At 43.0% G+C, this 23,952-nt stretch overlaps 1 protein-coding gene across 1 annotated transcript in view; it reads right to left on the reverse strand.

Annotated features, from left to right (window-relative positions):
- The window catches only part of CUBN (cubilin), a 315,954-nt gene that overhangs the window by 180,994 nt on the left and 111,008 nt on the right, over positions 1 to 23,952 (reverse strand). The window contains exon 28 of the mRNA XM_050805391.1: positions 18,589 to 18,739. Within this exon, the coding sequence (XP_050661348.1) occupies positions 18,589 to 18,739 (151 nt within the window). The remainder of the gene's footprint in view (positions 1 to 18,588; positions 18,740 to 23,952) is intronic.

Below are 23,952 nucleotides of genomic sequence, written 5' to 3' on the forward strand. Positions count from 1 at the left end.
ACTTCTCTTAGGTTCCTTCCTCAGTTTTCTCACCCACAATAAGGGAATGATAATGCTCATTTCAGAGAATTATTGGGATGAGACATGAGATCATATTTTTAATTTACATATGTTAAGAGTCATGTTTTAAAATGATAACATCAACAACAGTAATAGTGAATGAGATGTCAATTAAACCAATGCACTAAGCGTTTAATCATATTTTCATTCACTCTTTATATGGCAATATAGTTTATTTTTATCATAATGTCTTCAGATAAATTTAAGATTACATTTAGGTGGTAAAATCTATATTATTTATCCTGTATTCCTTCAATTTCGTTATTTTGGTACACAGGGTCAAAATAGTCTATTATGTGAGTAGCCTGTGAAACTAGAAGGAGAAAAAAATCAGGGACAAAGTATATTATAGTCATTACTGATCTACAGATTATCAAATTCTACTAACTCTTATAAGTGGCAGTTACTGTCCTCCACCAGATTTTTTCTGTTTGTGAGACAATGCTGCTGGCATTGCTTCCTCTGTTTCTCTGAGTACACAGTGCATTCACACAAAACAAGCCCTTGGATATGTAATGTTTGAGACAAATATGGCAACATTTAAGTCAATGGTCAAAAAGAGAAACCTCTGGGGACAAAAATTCAGGTTCTACGCTGAACGTCACATTTGTTCTGAGTTGGCTTAGAACTCAGTTTTACACTTCATTTTTGGTTGCTATGATATTTGAAACTGAAAAAAAAAAGTGTGGTTTCAGTTTTTGTGTCATACGAAAAAGTGTGGAATCCCCTGCAAAGTACATGCATTCCTCTATCTGGGATATTGTTGCCAGGGACTGAGAACACAAACAGAAGTTTCGAGAAAGCCCTTCCTTTGGCCCAGATCTCAAGGACTGTGATTACAAATTGTGCAATCTATGATTTGGGAAGGTCATGGTGGTTTGAGGGTTATTTTTTTTTTTTCTTTTTATAACGGTTTCAAAGAGTGGCAATAGAAATAGAACTCCAACTTTTTCAAACAGTGGTGACATGGGAATGGGGAGGCGAGACTCCTGAGAGGCCCTTGCTGGTGACGAGACTCAGAGCCAACATGAGATGAAGGTCAACTGTGTGGATGTGTATTTACTGCTGTCGTCAAGGAGGTAGAAATGTCAGGAGTGAGCTTTTCCACTCATTCTGAAAGGTCTGCATATGCATAGCTTTAATGCTGCCTCTGATCACTGGGACCTTGCTGGAGAAGCTCTGAAGTCAAGGCCAAAAGAACTGCAGGATTTTCTTGGTCATTATCCCAACTTTACAACAAGGAGTTATTTAGAACAGATTTCTTAATCAGCATCGTCCATTAAGAATTTCTTTGCAGAAAAGATGCGAAAATTTGTCATAAATAAAAATCAGACTCAGTATCACAACGCAGAAACCTGTGCTTTGGTTCCACACTAAGATGGAACTCATTTCCAGTCTCCATGCTTAAAAATATTTTAAGACTATCACAAAGACAAAAGCCCAAAATATCAAATAGGCTGAAAAAGCCATCATACGCAGGATGGGATATAGCATATATAAATGTGAGAGAAAGAACAGTCAGCATTTAGGGAAATATCTCTTAACTTAAACAGAGCTGGTTGTTTTTAAAAGCTTCTCTTTTACTTAAATTTTTACCAAAACCAAGCAGGATTTCTTTATCTGACATCACATTCTTGAGGTTACTTTGGAGGCGGATGGATGGGTACTTTACCATTTCTCTCTGTGTGACGTTATGTCTATCACAGCCTAGCAGGAAGCGACACTGTGAAAGCAATTTCATCACCTACGGAGAGAAAGGTCTGTGCCTGAGATTAGAACCAGACAGTGTGATTCACAGTTCAGCCCTGTGAACCTGCCCTAGAATCTTTGCTGACCACAATTCATAAATCACTTCCATTGCCCATCATCATACTTCCAGATTGTTGTGAATTATTTCACCACGTGGCATCAAGGACATACAATAATAAAAATTTTAAATTGAACAACATTTTTTTGTTCAATAAAATTTTTTGTTCAACAAAAGTTGCTTGTTCAATAACAAAAAAGACTCCTAAAATCATTTTCAAACTGGAAAACTCAGGTAATCATGAGTCTGTATTTCAAAGTTATAACTTTGAAGAAATTATTAGGAAGAGAGAATGTGGCAATTGGTCTAATATTTTCTGGGCCAGGATTTATCACAGCACTGGCCACATAGCCCTTGAGTGTCTTTGCTGAGGATTTATCAGAATGTTACTCCCCTTTGATCGTCAGTTGTCTTGGCTCTGCAGACCTCTATTCCCCGCTCTCAGTATCCACGACCCAGAATAGTCCCCTGGGGTTGCCTTTATCACTGTGATCTATGATTTCTCCAACTGTAATCTCCTCCCTTGACATTTCCCACTCCACTATCTAAAACAACAGTGGTTCCCTTTTCCTTACTACATTAAGTTCACACTTGTCTGGCTGGCTTTGAGAGTTTTAAAGAATCTAGCCCAGGAGGTCTATGAAGCCTCATACCCCATTGTCTTCATTACATCAGGCTTATTTCTATCTCTTTCTTTGCTCATGCTGATCCAGGCACCATCTGTCAATTCTTGCCCTGATCATTCTTCAAGGGCTCTAAAATCTCACAGAGTCCGTGAAGATTTTTCCCAGTGACTTCCAGCCTCCTCACGAGCCTTGCAATAGGCACCTTACAGTTCAGCACTTCTGTTAGTTTTCTACACCTGCTTCCTAACTGATCATGCACAGCTTGAAGACAAAGACTAACGTGGTATTTCTTTCATATGCCTAAAAATATCTTGCACAGTTTTGGATATATATGTCATCATGCTCCCAATCCAAATTCACCAACACATAGTTTATTCCAAAGTCTCTTTCTCTGGCCCAAATCCTCACCTAATTTTTATACTCACACCGGCCATTGCTGAAAGGATACATCCCCTGAACATCTCAAATGCAGCATGTTCAAATCGGAGCTCACAATTTTCCCCCAAACATGGTCTTTTTCTGGGATTTCCTATCTATGAATAATGGCACCAACATGTGTCAAATCATATACCACAGGAAAGCTGGAGCTGTCCATGATTCCTTCTTCTCTCTCCCAGACTGACACACATCTACTCCACCATCAGATCTGCCATCTTGGCTCACTGCAACCTCTGCCTCCCAGATTCAAGCTATTCTCCTGCCTCAACTTCCTGAGTAGCTAGGATTACAGGCACGCACCACCACACCTGGCTAATTTTTGTATTTTTAGTAGAGATGGGGTTGGTCAGGCCAGTCTCAAACTCCTGACCTCATGGTCCACCCACCTTGGCCTCTCAAAGTGCTGAGATTACAGGTGTGAGCCACTGTGCCCGGCCCTAAACAGCTCTTTAATACACTGCCTCACCCACTACTCATTTCTTTTCTCCCTGATATAATAGCCTCCTAATGAGTCACTCAAACTCTCAGTCTCTTCCTCTTCTTAGGCGTCCCTCTACTTACCAGAACTCTTATTCTAAAGTGTACTTGTGTTTGCATCACTGAATTTCCCACTTAAAAATCCTCGGTGGTCTTTCCCTGATGGCAGAATAAAATCCAAATTCTGGCAATGTTTCTTATCAATTGGTTTCTGATAACCTGTCCTGCCTCAACTTCTATCACTCCCTTTCCCTAGTGCTTCTCACCTTTTCTTCATTATCAGCCCCCTGAGGAGATTGTTCAGACATTTTTTTCCAAATTCTCAACCATGAAAATTTAATACAAGTATATTGTATATCTGTTATGTACTGTATATCTTTATGCTTTATACATTAAAGAGTAAGAATTTCTTAATCCCCTTACCAAGAGCCAATTTTACCTCCTTGGAGTTGATACTTCGCCAGTGGAGAATGCAGAGAATGTGTGGTCTAGCTGAAGGACTTGCACTTTGCAAAACTTTTGTACCCTCATGCCTTGCTGCTTCTACTTAGAAATGCTTTCCTCTCCCAGATATTTGTCTGATCAATTCTTGCCCATTCTTTAAAACTCAGTTCAAATGTCAAAGCTGCCTGGAGGGTCCTTTGAAATCCCACAGGCTGACCTAGCTATTTTTTTCTGCATTCCCATGGCGTCCTGGATTATGTATATATTTCTACACTTGGTTTGCCTGCCTTGCCTACCCGATGACTAACTCCCCAAAGTCAAGAATGTGATCTGCTTCCTTTCTGTTATGGGCTGAATTGTATCTCTGCCGAAATTCATACATTGAAGTTCTAACTCCCAGACCTCAGAATGTGACTGTCTTTGGAGATAGGGCCTTTAAAAAGAGGTGATTAAGTTAAAATGGAGCTGAATGGACTCTAATCCAATCTGACTGGTGTCTTTGTAAGGAACAAATTTGGACATACAGAGCCATCAGGATGAACACACAGAGAGAAAACACCATGTGAGGACACAGGGAAAAGGCAGCATCCACAAGCCAAGGAGAGAGGCCTCAGGAGAAAACAACCCTGCTGACACCTTGACTTTGGACTTCCAGCCTCCAGAACTGTGAGACAGCACACTTCTGTTGCTTAAACCTCCCAGTCTGTGGCATTTTTGTTATGACAGCCCAAGAAAATTAATACTGTCTATATTCAGACACCAAGCCCAAAATATGTGCTGGCTGGTTGGCTGAATGAATGAAAAACTTGTTCTCAAAAAATATCTGCTTGCAGAGGTTATGTGTAATTGACATGTAAATAATCACGTAATTAACATGATTCACAGTTGTAGCTGCCTGTTCATTATAGGCTGGGCCTCGATCTTCTCCTATAGCCCAGCTTACCCACCCTCACACCCTAAGGCATTCTTACACAAGACAAGTGGATAACAGAATTACAAAAGATAAAACCTTTGTCTTCAAAGGGTGAACCTCCCAGAAATCCTACTACATGTACTCTAAGCCACAAAAGGAATAAAATTTTTGAATGAGAAGGAATTCCCCTGAAAGACCAGTGATAAACCAAGACTAATGAAAGACCATTTGAAAGAAGATACCTGGAACGAAGGTCTAACTTTAAGAGAAACACTGCTGACCTCATGGCAGTTTTCTGCCAGTGCTCTAAGGATGTTTTTTAAAAGCCCTTTGGTACAGTGCTTCATGCCCACAGGTAGTCAAGAAGGCACTGGCTTACATCCAAACCGAGCCAGTCATAAAAGATCTTAACATGGTTTTTAAAATGTTCTCTTCAAACTAATTTCTGAAACTTCTCAAGGCTTCAGAAATCTCATTAATAGCTAAAAGGAGGATAAAATGGACCCAGCCCCCATTTGAGAGGCTGATGTCATCTATCTTCCCAAAGAAAAGGCCACGTTTTCCTTTGTGGAAATCCTGGGTGACATCACCTCCTGATCACATGCCCCTTAGTCCTGCCCCCGCGAGCTCCCAGCTGAAGGGTTCGCTCCCTTTGCAAATGTCACTCTCTTGCTCACAAAGCTCCTTGACCTTGTTTGTATGCTGGATTCCATCACTAAGTGAAAGAAGGCCTCTGGGAGCAACGACCAGAAGCTGGCTGGGAGGCTGCTTTTCACACAGCCTGCAGAAACTTCTGTATTCCCCACCCCTACCCCCCATGCCCTCCCCCCGCAACCCAGATGGAGGCCCCCAAGACTGAATTCAGCCTCTGGACAATGCTGTCAAAGCTGAATACCATGAACTGATTAGAGAGACAGGGCGACTGTGGCCATTTCTTTATTTCCAGGGTGGGGCCCTCTTTGAGGACCCGCATAAAAGGCCCTGCAATGTTACTTCGTCTCATGTCTACAGGGCCACGTTCAGAAAGAGCCCACAAATAAAGCCTGGTTGTAGATCCGTTTTCTTAAAGCCAATAGAAGGTTTGTGTCGTTCACAAAGCAGCATATTTTGTAAATGCATTTATGCATGAACTGGGGAAATGAATGCAGTGTGTAGGAACTCTTCCTCAGAAGCAGTGCTCAGGAGACAATGTCACTGACGAGTTTGAATTCTCTGCTTGGTGTCTGGAGATCGTACTGCACAGTTTAGAAAAGAGTCAGAGGGGAGCCTGCGGTGGGGGGAAGGGCCTGCAAGGTGATAGGATTCTGAGGAATAGAGGGTAGGAGTTTAAAGCCACTTGACCTGGCCAGGGCAGGAAGAGCAACTCCAGGGCCAGCATCAGGGGGGCTGTCCTGAGCCCTCCCCCTGATTCTGAGAACGGCCCTTGCGGGGCAGTGCTGAGAGAAGCCTAATTCTTTTCCTTCTGATATGTTACACACACTCACACAAATGCATTTAAGAATATTATCACCAGCTCAGTGGCTCATGCCTGCAATCCCAGCATTTTGGGAAGCCGAGGCGGGCAAACTGCTTGAGCCCAGGAGTTTGAGACCAGCCTGGAAAACAGAGACACCCTATCTCTACAAAAAATACAAGTTAACTGGGTATAGTGATATACCCCTATAGTCCCAGCTACTCAAGAGGATGAGGAGGGAGGATCACCTGATCACAAAAAGTTGAGGCTGCAGTGAGCTGAGATCACATCACTGCACTCTAGCCTGGGAAACAGAATGACATCTCAAAAAAAAAAAATACAATTACACTTGAGCATTGAGAGTAATGTTTACATTTATTTAGCTCCATAGCTGCTGAGTCCCTGCCCAAATGTGTGTGTGTGTAAGAGCTGTGTGTGTGTCTTGAGCACTGAGAGTAATTTTTACATTTATTTAGCCCGTGGCTGTAGAGTCCCTGCGTGTGTGTGTGTGGTGTGTCTCTTGAGCATTGCGAGTAATTTTTAAATTTAGCCCCATGGCTGCAGAGTCCCTGCCCGTGTGTGTGGTGTGTGGGGTGTGTCTCTTGAGCATTGAGAGTAATTTATACATTTATTTAGCCCCATGGCTATAGAGTCCCTGCCTCTGTGTGTGTAGTGTGTGTGTCTCTTGAGCACTGAGAGTAATTTTTACATTTATTTAGCCCCATGGCTGCACAGTCCCTGCCCGTGTGTGTGTGGTGTGTGTGGTGTGTCTCTTGAGCACTGGGAGTAATTTTTACATTTATTTAGCCCCATGGCTGTTGAGTCCCCGCCCGTTTGTGTGTGTGTGTGGTGTGTCTCTTGAGCATTGAAATTGTTACATTTTTTTAGCCCCATGGCTGCAGAGTCCCTGCCCATGTGTGTATGTGTGTATGGTGTGTGTGTACCTTGAGCATTGAGAGTAATTTTTAAATTTATTTTGGCCCCATGGCTGCAGAATCCCTGCCTCTGTGTGTGTGTGTATGTGTGTGTGTGTGTGTGTGTGTGCTTAGCCACATTATATGCTTAGCTCTGCAGCGCCTTGGCAGCGCTATTCCTCTTGGACTCAGTTCCAGCCTCTTGACTTCTCAGGTCCCTCGGGCTCTTCCTGCTCCCTCCTGTCACAGGGTCTTCCTTCTCCTGCTTGCCTAGTTAACTCCTGATTATTTTTTAGGTTTTGGTTCAGAGGTCTCATTTGCATGGAGATCATCCCTGACCTCCTGCCAGGCCCAGGACAGATGCCCTGTGTGTGCCCACTTGGCACTACTCACGGTTTTGATTTTCTATTTATTTAAATGTGTTTTTGTGTGATGTCAGCTTCTCCCACCTAGCCTAGCTCTGTGAGAGTAGGAACCAAGCCTGCTGGTCTGAGTCACTCTGTGTTCCCCATCTCAGCACAGTACCATCCTTAGTGTCTGTGGAATGAACAAATGCGTGAATGATACCTCACGATTTACGTCTTGTATTCACCTCCAATGGATCAAAAATGGTGGGACCTCTCCGACGGAAGACCTCGCCCTCTCTGTGGGCTCCCCTTCTCAGGTTATCTCAAACTAAAGACTTACTTCAGATGCAGAGTATTAAACTCTGTGTACCATGGTATTGCATACCTATAGAATATTATAATCAATTTTGCGTAGATCTAAATGACTAAAAATTCCTTTCCAGAAAGTTCTTCCCAAGTATAATTTACATATTGGGAGCAAAACAGAGTTAAAAAAACAATTTTATATTTCAGTTCTGGCCCCAGCTGGCAACATTTTGTTGCATAATTCTGGCTCCGAGTTTCCAGCAACTGGGAGAAAGTTTTGAAATAGTAAACAGGAAAGGAGAATAGACAGAGGGTGCCTTTGACTTTCCCAAAGGAAGACAGATTCCAAGTAGAACTGGTAGAAAAAAATGTTCCCAACATAAAACTCAGAGCTTTCACCAGAAGATTTAGCATGTTGGCCGGAAGAGCCCATTGATACAGTAATCTGAGCGCAGCCTGCAATGACCATTCAATCAAGCTCCTTAGAGTGGCCTTGGGTTAGTAAGGCTAGAACAGTCTGGAGGGGAGAGGAAGTAGCCACCTAGGAGAAAGTAATCAGCAAAATCACTGCCCCCGCAAACTCTCCATCCTGACTGTAAGGATGAATCACTTAAGGAGCATTTAGAAATTAGCAATAGTCAGGGCCCCATGGCAGGCCAATTGAATCCTATCTCTGGAGATTGGAACCCAGGCATGGGCACTTTTTAAAACTCCCAGACCATTCCAATGGTGCATCTAGGGCTGAGAACACACTCCAGCACCCTGAGCCCAGGCTTCCTGGTTAGCATTTTTTACCTTCTACACTTCTGTCCCTGGGGGAAAGTTCTCTCTGCTTTAGATCTTGCCATTATCCTACTGTCATTAAAACAAACAGTACAATGTGCCCTTTCAACATCTCAGAAGGTTCCTCCAGTCCCTAGGGATACTGTCTTTCTACGATCTCATTCCTCCATTCTCAACACTTGCTCTCACCTTGTTCCTCAGAGTGGTCCACAGAGCAGCACCAGCAGCATTACCTGGGAGCTCATTAGAAATGTAGAGTCGTGGGCCTTGCCATCCTCTATCCAACAACATCCCCAGGGTTCATGTGCACAGGAGCATCTGGGAAGCACGTATGCTCTGGAGAATGTCCCAGCCCTTGAAAATCTGGGCCATTTCCCAAGATTCTCCTGTCCTTTCTGTCTCTTTTCACACTGTCTCTAGTTAGAATCATGTAATACTACAGATGATCTGTATTATAGAGATGAATCAATCAAATCCCTGCATTTAATGGATCAATGAGTTGACTTAGGTTGAATTCACCCACTTGGGCCAGATGCAGTGGCTCACGCCTGTAATCCCAGCACTTTGGGAGGCCAAGGCAGGAGGATTGCTTGAGCTCAGAAATTCAAGATCAGCCTGGGCAACATAGCAAGACCTCAACTCTACTAAAAATTTAAAAAAATGCCAGGTGCGGTGGTACACACCTGTAGTCCCAGCTACTCAAGAGGCTGAGGTGAGAGAATCACTTAAGCCTCAGAGCTCAAGTCTCCAGTGAGCTATGATCAGACCACTGCACTCCAGTTTGGATGACAGAGTGAGATCCTATCTCAATAAATAAATAAATAAATATCTACTCACCTGATGAAGAGGAAGGTCCAGGACTTCTATAAGATTAATTATCACAACTCATTTACTTTGGGAAATCATAATGTACGTTTCAAGCTGCAAGTAGCTCTGTGGATGACCACTGACTATTTTTAAATACTGAAAGCCCCACACATATTTTAACAGAAATGCATTCAGAGCCCAGTTTATAATCTCAGAACACCCAGCTCAACTAAGTGTATAATAGGGCTATTCAGTTATATGTAGCTCTGACATTCACATAATGAGTACACCAGAATGTGAACAACCTTAAGAGTCAACCACTGCACACATTCATGTGTGCTCAGCTAGAGCTCAGCCCTGATTTTGACAGTAGGGGCACAGCTTAGATGTCTATGCTTGATTCCTGGTATAATCTTGCAACTCCACTTTTCTTTCCAGTTGATTGAAATACACCAATGAGCTCTAGCATCGTGGTTGAGAACTACTGCTATGAGACCCACAAGGACTACACATTCCAGGGATAGATCACTGTAAGACAGTAGTGTGTCCGGAATTTATTCCTTCTGGTGGGTTCTTGGTCTTGCTGACTTCAAGAATGAAGCCACGGACCCTTGCGGTGAGTGTCACAGTTCTTAAAGCTGGTGCATCCGGAGTTTGTTCAGATGTTCAGATGTGTCCACAGTTTCTTCCTTCCAGTGGGTTCATGGTCTTGCTGACTTTAGGAGTGAAGTCACAGACCTTCACAGTGAGTGTTACAGCTCTTAAAGATGGTGCGGAGTTGTTTGTTCCTCCTGGTGGGTTCGTGGTCTCGCTGACTTCAGGAGTGAAGCCACAGACCTTCACAGTGACTGTTACAGCTCATAAAGGTAGTGTGGACCCAAAGAGTGAGCAGCAGCAAGATTTATTGTGAAGAGCAAAAGCAAAAAGCTTCCACAGAGTGGAAGGGGACTTAAGCGGGTTGCCACTGCTGGCTCGGGTGGCCAGCTTTTATTCCCTTATTTGGCCCCACCCATGTCCTACTGAGTGGTCCATTTTACAGAGTGCTGATTGGTTCATTTTACAGAGTGCTGATTGGTGCGTTTACAAACCTTTAGTTAAGACACAGAGTGCTGATTGGTGTGTTTTTACAGAGTGCTGATTGGTGTATTTACAAACCTTTAGCTAGACACAGAGTGCTGATTGGTGCATTTACAAACCTTTAGCTAGACAGAAAAGTTCTCCAAGTCCCCATCCGACCCAGAAGCTCAGTCGACTTCACCTCTCAATCCCCCCTCTAAACAGGACACCCCAACTGCCGCTGGGAATTGGGCAATGACTGCTCTAGCTACTTCCTGCTGGATAGGGAGCCTGTAGGAAGGCTCCTACAAGGAAGGGGCCCTGCAGTTGTAGTGTCCTCCAGAGGGGAACTCTTTATACCAGTGAAAGGGCCAGTGGGTCGGTCCAGGGGTCCTTGGTAGAAGTTGTTAGTTGAGCTCATTTGGGGTTCCATTTGTAAGACTATCTGTAGCTTGATGGCCTTGATTCTAGAGGAAACAAATTTGACAAGGAGGTTAAAAATACAGAGCCTGAAGGCAAGTAATAGCAAGATAGCGGCCACAGGAACTAGAAAAGGGAGAAGCCATGTTACCCAACTCCAGAGGTTGATATAAGAGTTTGAAAGGCATTGTCTGATATCAGAAGCCTTTTCCTGTAAACGTTGGGTGGCATCTCGTACTATCCCGGACTGGTTAGTGTAAAAACAACACTCTTTCCCTAAGAAGGTGCAAAGTCCTCCTTTCTCGGCAGTGAGGATGGTCTAGGCCTCGGCAGTTTTGGAGAGTCACTGCTGCCACAGTCTATTTGGGATTGTAGTTACTATCCTTATTGGACAGATTTTGTTATTTCTTGCAAACTGTCTGAGAAATCCTTTGAGAGTGTGTGGTAGTAGGATAATGCTTGTTACACTGTTAACTTTTAGCAAACTTTAGTAGAAAACCTTTGTAAGCTTGGGATTTTAATTTTTCTTTGCTATTAATAAAACCTCATTCCATCGGTATTAACTTAGAATTGGTATAGATGACTCCTTCCTGATTCTGTAAGTACTTTAAGATTTGGCTGAGTGCAAACAACTCCCATGTTTGAGCAGACCAATTATTAGGCAATTTTCCTAACTCTGCTTCTATAAGAGTTTCCTGAACACCCACTGTGTCTTTTTCCTTAAACACCTGGGAGGAACCATCTATCCTCCTGTGCTGAAGGGAGTTCCTCCTATGTCTGGTTGGACTTTTGTATGGTAATTAAGATTTAGATCCCCTGTTAGGAAACCTGCTGGGTTAAGGATTTTTGATAGGAAGGCTACCAGTTGTCAGTGGCCTCAGTGTTTTGGCTCTGCCCTTGTTTACACTGACAACAAGATAGTATTGGAGTGTTATAGTGTTACAGAGAAGACCTTCAATTATCAATTACAGGTTTTAAATGTATCCTGACTTTTAAAGGAATATGGTACACTGTTTTTTTCTTTACTACTTCTATCTCTTTCTCTCTTTGACTCCTTTGTGTCTTCCTCTCTTTCCTCCTCTCTTTGACTTTCTGTCTGTCTCTTCCTCTCTCTGTCTCTCTCTGACTTTCTTTGTCTCTTCCTCTCTGTCTCCTTCTTTTGACTTCCTATCTTTCTCTTCCTCTCTCTCTCTCTTTGACTTTCTGTCTCTTCCTCTCTATCTCCTTCTCTTTCTTTCTCTGGCTTTCTCTCTGACTCCCTCTTTGTCTGTCTCTTCCTCTGTCTCTTTCTTTTTCCTTTCTGCTGGTCTTTCCCTGCCTCTGCCAGCCACTTATACTGCTGTTCTCCCCTCTCCTTCCCCTTTTTGATGGCTTTGGCAGTGTAAGACTGCCACCTCCTTGGGTTTTTGCACTGAGTGCAATAACTCCATGATTTCCTTGTTGTATTTAACGGGGGTTCCCCCAGGGGTTAGGAACTCCCTTTCTTTCCATATGGCAGCATGGGCATGTAGGATTAGATAAGCATAATTGCTATCTGTATACATATTTATTCTTTTTCTCTTTCCCAGTTCTAAGGCTTGAGTAAGTGCCACTAGTTCTGCTAACTGGCCGCTGGTCCCTGGGGGAAGAGGCTTACTTTCAAGCATGGTTACATCACTAACTATGGCATAACCTGCCCTTCGTATCCCATTTTCCACAAATGAACTTTCATCAGTATATAGGTTAAGGTCAGGATTAGCTAAGGGGACTTCTAAGACATCATCTTGGGCAGCATAAGTCTGGACTATAATTTGGTGGCAGTCATGCTCAATTGGTTCCCCATCCTCTGGGAGAAAAGTGGCAGGGTTGAGGGCCATGGATGTACATATCTGAAGCATCGGTCCCTCAAGGAGTAGCGCCTGGTATCTAAGTAGGCAGTTGTCTGATAGCCATAAACTTCCTTTGGCACCAACTTTGCCATTTACATCATGAGTAGTCCAGACAGTGAGATCCTTTCCTTGTATTATTCTGATAGCCTCTGACACTAAGACGGTCACCGCCACAACTACCTGTAAACACTGGGACCAACCTTTTGCTACTACATCAGTTTCCTCACTTAGGTATGCCACTGGTTGTGGGGTTGTCCCACGAGTCTGAGTAAGAACCCCAAGAGCTATCCCTGCTCTCTCTGTGACATATAAAGAAAAGTTTTGTCCTGTGTAAAGGCTTAAAGCTGGAGCTTGTACTAGGGCCTGCTTTAAGGTTTTGAAGGCTGTTTCTGCCCCTGGTTCCCACTCTACTAGAATGAGTATTTGCCCTCTGGTTAGAGTATAGAGGGGCCTGGCTATCTTGCTGTACCTGGGGATCCACAGTCAGCAAAAGCCAGGGATTCCAAGGAACCCCCACAACTGTTTTAATGTCTTAGGGCAAGGATAAGCCAGTATAGGCTGTATTCGTTCCTTGCTGAAGGCCTTGGTCCCTCTGGCTAAGATTAGGCCTGGACATTTGACCTGCTGTAGGCAAAGCTGGGCCTTTGACCTAGACACCTTGTACCCTTGATTAGCTAGAAAGTTCAAGAAACCTAGAGTAGCCTGCTGGCACGAGGCTTCTGAACTGGTAGCCAAAAGTAAATCATCCACATTCTGAAGGACCAGAGTGCCTGGACTTGAGAAGTGGCCTAGATCTTGGGCCAGTGCCTGACCAAACAGATGAGGGCTATCCCTAAACCCTTGAGGCAAGACCATCCATGTAAGTTGGGACATGTAGTCTGTGGGATCCTCAAAGGCAAAGAGAAACTGGGAGTCAGAGTGCAGGGGAATACAGAAGAAGGCATCCTTGAGGTCCAGAACTGTGAACCATTCTGCTTCCTCTGGTATTTGAGAGAGCAGGGTATAGGGGTTGGATACAACTGGATATAGAGGAATTACTGCCTCATTGATGAGTCTAAGATCTTGCACTAGTCTCCACTGACCGTTTGGTTTTGTACTCCTAGAATTGGGGTGTTGCAGGGACTGCTGCATTTCCTTACTAAGCCTTGAGCTTTTAAATGTTTAACAATATCCTATAATCCTTTTTGAGCTTCAGGCCTTAAGGGATATTGCCTTTGATAAGGAAAAGTGGTGGGTCTCTTAGCCTGATTTTGGACTGGGTGGGCATTTTTTGCTCTTCCAAATTGTCCCTCCAATGCCCAGACTTCAGGGTTGATTCCCTCCTCAAGTAGGGGACAACCAATGGGTAACTTATTCCCCATATTCATGTAGATAATAGCTCCAGTTTTGGCTAATATATCCTTCCCTAATAAGGGTGTGGGACTTTCAGGCATAACAAGAAAGGCATGTGAAAAGAGCAAAGTCTCCCAATTACAACTGAGGAGGTAGGAGAAATATCTGGTTACAGCCTGTCCCAGGATTCCTTGGATGGTAACGGACCTTGAGGACAGTCGTCCAGGACAGGAAATTAACACTGAGAAGGCCATGCCAGTGTCCAGGAGGAAGTCAATTTCCTGGCCCTCAATGGTTAAATGCACTCAGGGCTCAGTGAGGGTGATGACATGAGCAGGTGCTTGCCCCGAGCACCCTCAGTCCTGTTGTTTGATCATCTGGTTGGGGGCTTCTGGCCCAGAGAACCATTGCACTCTGGAGCAGTGCACCTTCCAGTGATTACCTTGGCATCATGGACATGGACAAGGGGGCAGCTTGTTTCTTGTTGGACAATCTTTTTTAAAGTGTCCTTGTAAACCACCTTGATAACAAGCCCTCCCAGGTGATTGGTCTGCTCCATTTTTGTCCTTTCTGAATCACCAAGGTTTGTCTGAGGGCCATGACTAAGGCTGCGGCCTTTCTCTGATCTCACTTTTCCTTTTGGGCCTGTTCCTCTTGGTCCCTATTATAGAACACCGAGGTTACCAGGTTTAACAATGCCTCCAGATTTTGTTCAGGGCCGAGGGCTCATTTTTGCAGCTTTCTCCTGATATCTGCAGCTGATTGGGTAATAAACTTATCTTTTAGGATCAGTTGACCCTTGAGTGAGTCGGGTGACAGGGAAGTATATTTTCTTAAGGCCTCCCGTAGTTGCTTGAGGAAGGCAGAAGGATTTTCTTCCTTTCCCTGACTTATGGTGGACATCATTGAATAATTCATGGATTTTTTCCTAATTCTCTTTAGTCCTTCTACAACACAGGTTAGCAGATGTTGACGACTCCAGTCCCCATGATCTGAGTCGAGGTCCCAGTGGTGATCCATACTGGGGATGGCTTGTTGACCACTAGGGAATTTGTCCCTTTCTTTGGCTGTCATTCTATCATTTACTTGACTAAGACACCAGGTATCTCCAAACTCTCAGGCTGCAGCTAAAGCCGCATTCTTTTCATTAAAGGCCAGGGTTTGATCTGACAATAGCATGATGTCTCTCCAAGTGAGATCAAAGGTTTGCCCTAGACCCTCTAGGACATCTATGTACCTATCAGGATCATCTGAAAACTTCCCCAGGTGTGCCTTGATCTGCTTTAAATCAGAGAGGGAGAAGGGGACATGTACCCGGGTTGGGCCAAATTCCCCTCCCCCTACAGCTTGAAGGGGACATAACTGATAGCCTGGGGGATTTTGTGGTCCCTTGGAGATGTCTTTGCTTATTTCCTTCTGGGCAGGGGAGATTAGAGGAGGCTTATCATTAATAGCAAGGGGAGCAATAGGGAGGCTAGGATATGGGAGTACACTGAAAGGTCCTCCTGTGGAATGTAAATTGCAAGTTCTGCATAAATACATAATACATAATTTTGTATTCTCCTTCAATGAAAAGAAAGCTTGGACTTTAGGTATTTCACTTCGTTTGCCTTCCCTCTTACAGAAAAGGTCAAGCTGCAGGATAGTATTGTAATGTATACTTCCTTCAGGTGGCCATTTTTCCCCATCAGAGGGGGAATACTGGGGCCAGGCCATAGTGCAGAAAAAAAATGAGCTGCCTCTTTTTCAGGGTTTGCAGGTCAAATTGGTCCCAATGGCTTAGGATGCATTTCAAGGGTGAGCCTGTTGATGCCTGACTGTTTCCCATCTGAAAGACAAAACCACCCGCGGTTTTGGTTTGGTTTTTCTCCCTGCCCAAGAACCTGCAATGGTCCCTGGACCCTGCTGATTAGAATAGTTGCACTCACTGACACAGCAGCAGAAACACTAGTTTTCCTCCTAGACCACAAGGAGGACTGAGGAAGGTCGGATTTAGTGGCCCTCACTGATGCATTCTCAAAAACCTGCACCCTTGCCTGTCCTCCTAGACCAGAAGGAGGACTGAGAAAAATCAGGTTTAGTGGCCCTTACTGACACATTCTCGAAAACCTGTCAGAGTCCTAACATTCTCCTGTTAGTACTGGGACCTTACCCGTGTCCTATAAAGATGTTATGCCCTAAAAATGAAGTGGAGGGCCATACCCTGAGGGAGGGAAGGGAGCTCCAGAGTTGGAAGAGTGATGCCTTTTGTCCTCACTTATATGAATAGGAAAGATACAATTTCTGAGGCTCCCCATATCCTAGCTTCAGCAATAGCTTTTGTTAGGCCTGCTTGTCTGAGGAGGGATCCTCAAATTCCAGATAGTCCCCACTACAATGGGGCTTTGGTCAAAAATTATGTCTTTCTGATTGGTAAGCCTGGGTGCCTAAAGAAGGGAACAGAGTCCTGGAGTTGATACTAGAAACCATTCTTACAGGAGAAACTAGAAAAGCACCAGAGACAGGGAGTGGTTTCTAGAAGCGGGACTAGCCTTGGAGAAGAGCAACGAGAGGAAGTTTGTCTGACAGGCATTAGGACCCAGGAGGCAAGGGTCAGGATAGATAGGATAGATGGACAAGTCTTGCTTGGGCGACATGACTTTGCGAGTTCCACTCATGGCCACAGGGTCAACCAACTTGTTGGGACCCTGGAGCTGAATGGCTTTCTTCTCTGTCAACCCTCAGCTCAGCCCAGAAGTACAGAAAAAGCGGAAGCTGGTTCCAGGCCAACCAAAGCTCCCAACTCTGCAGAGTTAGGGGTTGTTTACAGCCCTTTCCCAGAAAGTCTGACACCCATGTCTTTAGTCCAGCGGCTGTGCTAGTTGCTTTTAACTGACTGACAGGTGCCTGGTATTTAGCCCCCAAATTCTAAGGAAAAACAGGACAGACTAGCAAGCGAAAGGGGTCCGATGGTACTCACCGCTTGGTGATTGTCCCATCTGGGTCGCCAAAATGTGTCCAGAATTTATTCCTTCCAGTGGGTTCTTGGTCTCGCTGACTTCAAGAATGAAGTCACGGACCCTCACGGTGAGTGTTACAGTTCTTAAAGATGGTGTGTCCAGAGTTAGTTTGTTTGGATGTTCAGATGTGTCCGCAGTTTCTTCCTTCTGGTGGGTTTGTGGTCTCACTGACTTCAGGAGTGAAGTCACAGACCTTCGCAGTGAGTGTCACAGCTCATAAAGGTAGTGCGGACCCAAAGAGTGAGCAGCAGCAAGATTTATTGTGAAGAGCAAAAGAACAAAGCTTCCACAGTGTAGAAGGGGACTCGAGCGGGTTGCCCCTGCTGGCTCGGGTGACCAGCTTTTATTCCCTTATTAGGCCCCACCCATGTCCTGCTGATTGGTCCATTTTACAGAGCACCGATTGGTCCATTTTACAGAGCACTGATTGGTCCATTTTATAGAGCACTAATTGGTCTGTTTTTATAGAGTGCTGATTGGTGCATTTACAAACATTTAGCTAGACACAGAGCACTGATTGGTGTGTTTTTACAGAGTGTTGATTGGTGCATTTACAAACCTTTAGCTAGACACAGAGAGCTGATTGGTGCATTTACAAACTTTTAGCTAGACAGAAAAGTTCTCCAAGTCTCCACCCCACCCAGAAGTTCAGCTGGCTTCACCTGTCAGTAGTTTCCAAACTTTAATCACCAGGGAGACCAGTTAAGACACAGATTATTAGGACCCACTTCAGAGTTTTGTGATTCTGTAGGCCTGGGATGGGGCCCAAGAATTTGAATTTTTAACAAGTTCCAGGTAATACTGATGCTCTCTCTAGGGACCACATTTTGGGAACCACTGCTCTGGGGCTCTCCACTTGCAGATTGGCCCACCTGAGATTTGTAGTAATTTCAGACCTCTTGTTAAAGGAGACCTTCCATCTTCAGAGGAATGATGATCCCTACCTGCTTCCTGAACCACCAATTTGTAGGTGGGATCCAGATATGCCCCTTCCTGTTTGACAAGTACAACACATGCCCCTGGCTTTGTGCATCTCAGCTCAAATCCTCCTCCTCTCAGGCCAACCCTGCCGCTTCCTTTTCCCCATCCCTGTCTGACTGACTTTCATTCTTTCTCATCTATCCCTATCCCTTCTCTGCTTAACGTCAAGGTGAGCCTTAAATCTCCTTCTATTCCATTGCACCTGAGATACTCCCACCCCACCTTGCAGTTAACTTGCTATACCCAGGTTCAACTCTTTATCCCTAGAAACTTCATTCTGCTTCTTTCTTTATCTAAGGCAATTCATTACTACACCTACAATTAATACAATTAACCAAATTCTTTCCACTTTGATATCACTTCCTCTCTTAATCCTAACAGACTTAACTCTCCAAGTTCCATCAGTGTCTAAGTATATTTCTTAAACTCTTGCATGAGATTACTACCTGGGTTCCATTATTTGTTCATGGTATTGTTTCTAAGTTTGGAACTGAAAAAGAAAAAATTATTGGTCAAATAGCAACTGCAAATACAACTGAGATCAGCACCCGGCTTACCATAAACAAACCACTGCATCTGAAATCCTTTCTCATGGCGGCCAACCCCATCTGTAAGGAGCAGTACTTGAAGCTTGGAGCTTGTAGTACTCCCTGGAGGGGGCAGGTCTACTCCACAGTAGCGTCCCATCCACCGTGGTCCATCATAGAGCTGAAATAGAAGAGAAACTTCCCCATGTAAAAACACATGGTTTGTTGGATGGAAAAAGCCAAGTCTACCCAAGTAGCAAAAGCTGTTCCTGAGATAAATCTGCTGAGGTGGGTCAAGTACACAGAACTCAACATAAGAATTAAAAATTGAAAATTGCATAGAGAGGGTTTTAGAGATGGGTCTGCTTCCTAAGCCCAATAAATTTGGAAACCCAACTAGTAACTTTTGGTTTTATGTCAACATATCAAGTCCAAAGTATAAGTCAGGCTCAGAATAGGGAAATAGTAGGCATTCACATATTAACAACACATAGCGGGGCTCAATGAATAGCAGCTATTATAATTATAAGATATAATTTTAAGGCCGGGCGCGGTGGCTCACGCCTGTAATCCCAGCACTTTGGGAGGCCGAGGCGGGCGGATCACAAGGTCAGGAGATCGAGACCACGGTGAAACCCCGTCTCTACTAAAAATACAAAAAATTAGCCGGGGGCGGTGGCGGGCGCCTGTAGTCCCAGCTACTCAGGAGGCTGAGGCAGGAGAATGGCATGAACCCGGGAGGCGGAGCTTGCAGTTGCACTCCAGCCTGGGCGACAGAGCGAGACTCCGTCTCAAAAAAAAAAAAAAAAAAAAAAAAAAAAAAGATATAATTTTAAAATTTTTAAAAATGTTTATGGGTACATAGTAGGTGTATATATTTATAGGGTACATGAGATACTTTGACACAGTAATACAATGTGTAATAATCATGTCATAGAAAATGGGGTAGCCATCCCCTCAAGATATAATTTTTAAAATAAATGCTACCTGTAAAATAATCAAACATTTTAGAAATGTATGAAAAAGGAAAATACAAACATTGATTCGACTAAAGACAAACACTGTTAATATTTCATTAAATTCAAAAATTTCTCTTGATACTTTTTTCATTTGTATATACGTGTAATATACCTATTTGTGCAGGTGTATATATGTGTTTATACATTTGAGCTACGTATTTAATTGTGTTTCTTGTTTTTCATTGAACATATCACTAAATTGTGTAAACCTCGGCATAAAATGCCACAAATATAATGTATTTATATTATAATTCTATTGTTGTTTCATATAAGATATTTCCAATCTTTTGCTGATATAAATAGCTGTTTGATACTTTAAATGTTTCTTTTAAACGATTCCTAGAAAGGGAATAACAAACAGTATAATCATATGGCTCTTTATAAAATATTATTAAATTTCTTACCAGAAAGTTTATACCAACTTATCCTCCCACAAGCAGTTAACAGAGGTGTTTCTTTCAGCAGAGCTTTGTCAATTATGACGACGATCACATTTCAAACTAGTACTGGTAGTGAAAAATTGCTCTTTGGTAATTGTCCTAATTTTTGTTATTTTGATTACTTTGACATTGAAGGATTTTTTTTTTTTTTTTCATGTTTAGGGGCATTTAGATTTCTTCTCTTGGAAATTGTTTACTGATGTCTTTGCCCAATTTTCCATTGAGGTATTTATACATCCTCAAGGAGAAATGGAGGGTGCAAGGTTGTGTCCCCTTAACCTACCTCATTTAATGATTTTATCAGCTGTATATCTCCAAACTGAAAAATAAAAATTGAAAGCCTCTCTACTATATCTCTTCATTTGAGAAAGGTAATGGCAATCCAACAAGACTGGCTTCGTCGGGACTCAGGCCATTACATTTTCACCCAATCGCCTTCATGTTCCCTTTAAACACTTTGTTCCAGTTACCCTTGGGATAAGCTGCCCGTGTCAGTGAAACAGAAAATACCTGGCAATGGACTCGTGGATTTCCTTGAGGATTCCCTTGGAGAGTACATCTACTTAAGAGTATATGTGAATGTCTGTGTGTTTGCACATATCCGTGCATAAATGTATAATCTGGATTCAATAAATTCCAGACTGACAAATTATTTTCATTGAACAAAATGTTATGACATGAAATATTGTTTGAAACATATTGATTTGAGTGTGGAGAACTTTACCACCAAATGTTACAAAGCACCTCCATGGAGCCGCCCCTAATCCCTGCAGTCAGGCATAAATTAGTCTGCCTTTGAAAGTCCTTAGCTTTTCATCTGTGCTTCTTTTGTGGAAATGGTCACATCCCCAGGCATTCTTGTTATGGGCTTGTGTGTCTTACCTCCCCTACGGATTGTGAGTTGCCTTAAAGCACAGACCACCTCTGGCCTTCCCCTCACTGCCCAGAGCAGGCCTTTGATAAAGGTAGCTTCCCCATGCATCTCCAATGAATGAACCCAGTGATTCCCCCACCAGCTGTATCTATTTTACTAGGACCCAATCTGCACGATTACTTGCACTCTGTATAGTTAGATAGGTAGTAATACCATACAATCCTCAATTTCAACAGGCTCCTCTTAGACCGTAAAGGATTTGGATCCTTTGTGCCACTCAGTAGAAGGGAGAACCAGGCAAGGGCCTTGTTCAAGGTCAGGATAAATTGCAGATTTTTAAACCTTGACCTGTCTCGTTGAGTTCTCAAATCGGCTGCTCATCATACGTGCTTGTGAGGTTTCAGGGAAGTCGGCAGAGATTTTTAAAAAGACAAGCTCAGAAGTCCATTATGTGATACACCCCGAAGTACTAAACCTAAGCATTTTAAGCAAATGAATAAAGATAAGTTTTATTTTTCAGGTTTATTGCTGTAGCTTCCCTTTTTTTTTCTGTTTTTCATACGCTGCTTTGAATGTGTATATTTATTATCAAGTTTCTAATATTCTACACATTTATCAGAAAGCTCCCCTACAATGAAGAGGGGAGAATGAGAGAAGAATAAAGCAACATAAAAAGAAGAGGGAAACGAAACAGAACAGAAGCTTTTCACCTTAGTGCTCAGTCCCACCCTCTCATGCAGCCGGAGAAACGGGAGGGCAAGAGGCCAATCTTGCAGTCTGTGCTTCTAAATCCCTGCTTCCCTGCAGGAGATTCATCTCAGCTTTAGAGTTTTTCTTAATTCTAGGGCATGAAGTCCAGTTCTAAACTAATTAGCACAGAAACAAACATACTGCTCCCAAGTAGTGGAGTAATTAGCAAGCCAATGCTCTACCGTCTTCCACCCCCAAAATCTTAACCTTCGGATTGTAATTTAGTGACCACAGCATAAATTATTTCATTTTTGTCAGGCCTCCCAGCCAAGCTAAGCCATCATAACCCTTATCCAACAAAACATAAGATTTCTCCATAACTACAATCACCTTAAGCTCGATGGGCCTTACGGAATACTAGGTCGCAACATGTTGACGAATCATATTTCAATTCTGCACAAGGTCATGAACAACATAGCATTTTTGCCTCTCAGCTCTGCAAGGTTAAGAGATGTGGCATTTTCACATGACTTAGAGGGATTTTTTTTTTCCTTCCTTCCTTCCGAATGGGATTATGCATTGAAGGAGACCCCTGAATCTCAGCTGTTCAGTGGTCTTTTATAACACATTGTAAAAGTACTGGGTGGGGGTGGAGGGGTTAGGCAGTAGGTTTGGGGGGCAACACTGATGAATGACAATTCTTTTATTTTTGCCTTTGAAGGGGAGAAAATTATGCATTAAAATAAACATCAAATAGACATTTATGAAAATGCTTAAATATAATGCCCAATCAAGTAATAAATAAATGCATAGAACAATGTCTCGAAGAGGAAAAAAAAAACTCATAACTCATTTTTTAAAGTTTGTAGTTAATAAAATCAGGTTTTTTGTTTATATTCACACAGATGGGTAATGTCATCTCTACAATTCATTCTCGCACAAATTGACCACCCACAACCACACAAAAAGGAACAGGCATTTTTCAAAGTATACAAATACAGGTTACCATGGAAACCCGTCTCACGGATTCTGATTCTGTTTTCAGAGCAGAATGTTAACCACAGGACGTTCCAGCTGTGACTCATTGCAACTACTGACAAGCACGCTGCAGTGGCCCTGCTTTTGGAGAGCCTAAAGATCTACTCAGAGTGAGCAATACTTGAAGTTCTGAGTTACAGAAAGGAAACTAGTAAAACCTAAGAAAGATTGTGATTCTCACCTTGAATATGCAGATCTAATTTCTGTACTATGTTTACGGGTATTTTTCTAAATTACTAAAATAATGCTTACATTTTCAAATTGGCCATTAAATGTATCTTCAGATGTGGAGATGTGTGTATTACAAAACCTTCCTCGGTGAAATCTTTTGTTATTCTCTTAAGGAGATTATTCATTTAGGATTTTCGTGGCTTAGGTCCCCCCACCCCCACCCTACCCCAAAATATCTCAACTCCTCTTGACACACTTAGAGAGGAAGGAAATCTCTTGCCTGAGCCACACTTAACCAGTTTCTATCTACTTCCTTTGTGCGGGTTTGATAATTTGGCACGTAGTTTACAATACCATTAGTGAATTCAGACTCCAGTTGCAATAGGAAATGATCCGTGGACTTCTAAATAGGAAGGACCCATAACAAAGGGTAGGATATAAAACTGAAGACACCAAGTGTGGTCAATCACTGATAGAGATCCAATTTTTTTGTAAGATTGAGGGTACTTAGGAGTCACTGCAAGTCAAGTTCTAAGTGAGCAGAGACCCACGCATTCCACTCCACCTGTCCCCTCAGTAGAAGTCAACTTTATGAATTGCAGGATCTCCAAGAACAAAAATATGCCTTTTAAGTGCCTTGCTTGCTAAATTGTTTTATGGCTACAAATTTAAAACTGTAATAAATTAAAATTTTAATTAATTATATATATGAGCTTGGGATGTAGAGATTTTTTTCTTAACTATTTTTCTGTTTGTTTGTCTGAGACAGGATCTTGCTCTGTTGCACAGGCTGGAGTGCAGTGGTGCAATAAAGTTCACTGTAGCCTCACCCTCCCAGGCACAAGCCATCCTCCTGCCTAAGCCTTCTGGTGGCTGAAACTACAGGCATGCACTACCACGCCCAGCTATTTTTTATTTTTTGTAGAGATGGAGTTTCGCCATGTTGCCCAGGCTGGCCTCGAAATCCTGGGCTCAAGCAATCTGCACACCTCGGCTTCCCAAAGAGCTGGAATTACAAGTGTGAGCCACCATGCCCAGCCCCAAACTCATTTTAGAATCTCAGTGAGTGACAATTAAAACTCAGCTTTTCTGTTTTAGATTGACATCTAATTCATACTGTTTGTAAATATTGTTTCTTTTATTTCCTGGAAGGTTTTCTGGA

The sequence above is a fragment of the Macaca thibetana genome, chromosome 9 (genome assembly GCF_024542745.1).
Source record: "Macaca thibetana thibetana isolate TM-01 chromosome 9, ASM2454274v1, whole genome shotgun sequence".
Classification (NCBI taxonomy): domain Eukaryota; kingdom Metazoa; phylum Chordata; class Mammalia; order Primates; family Cercopithecidae; genus Macaca; species Macaca thibetana.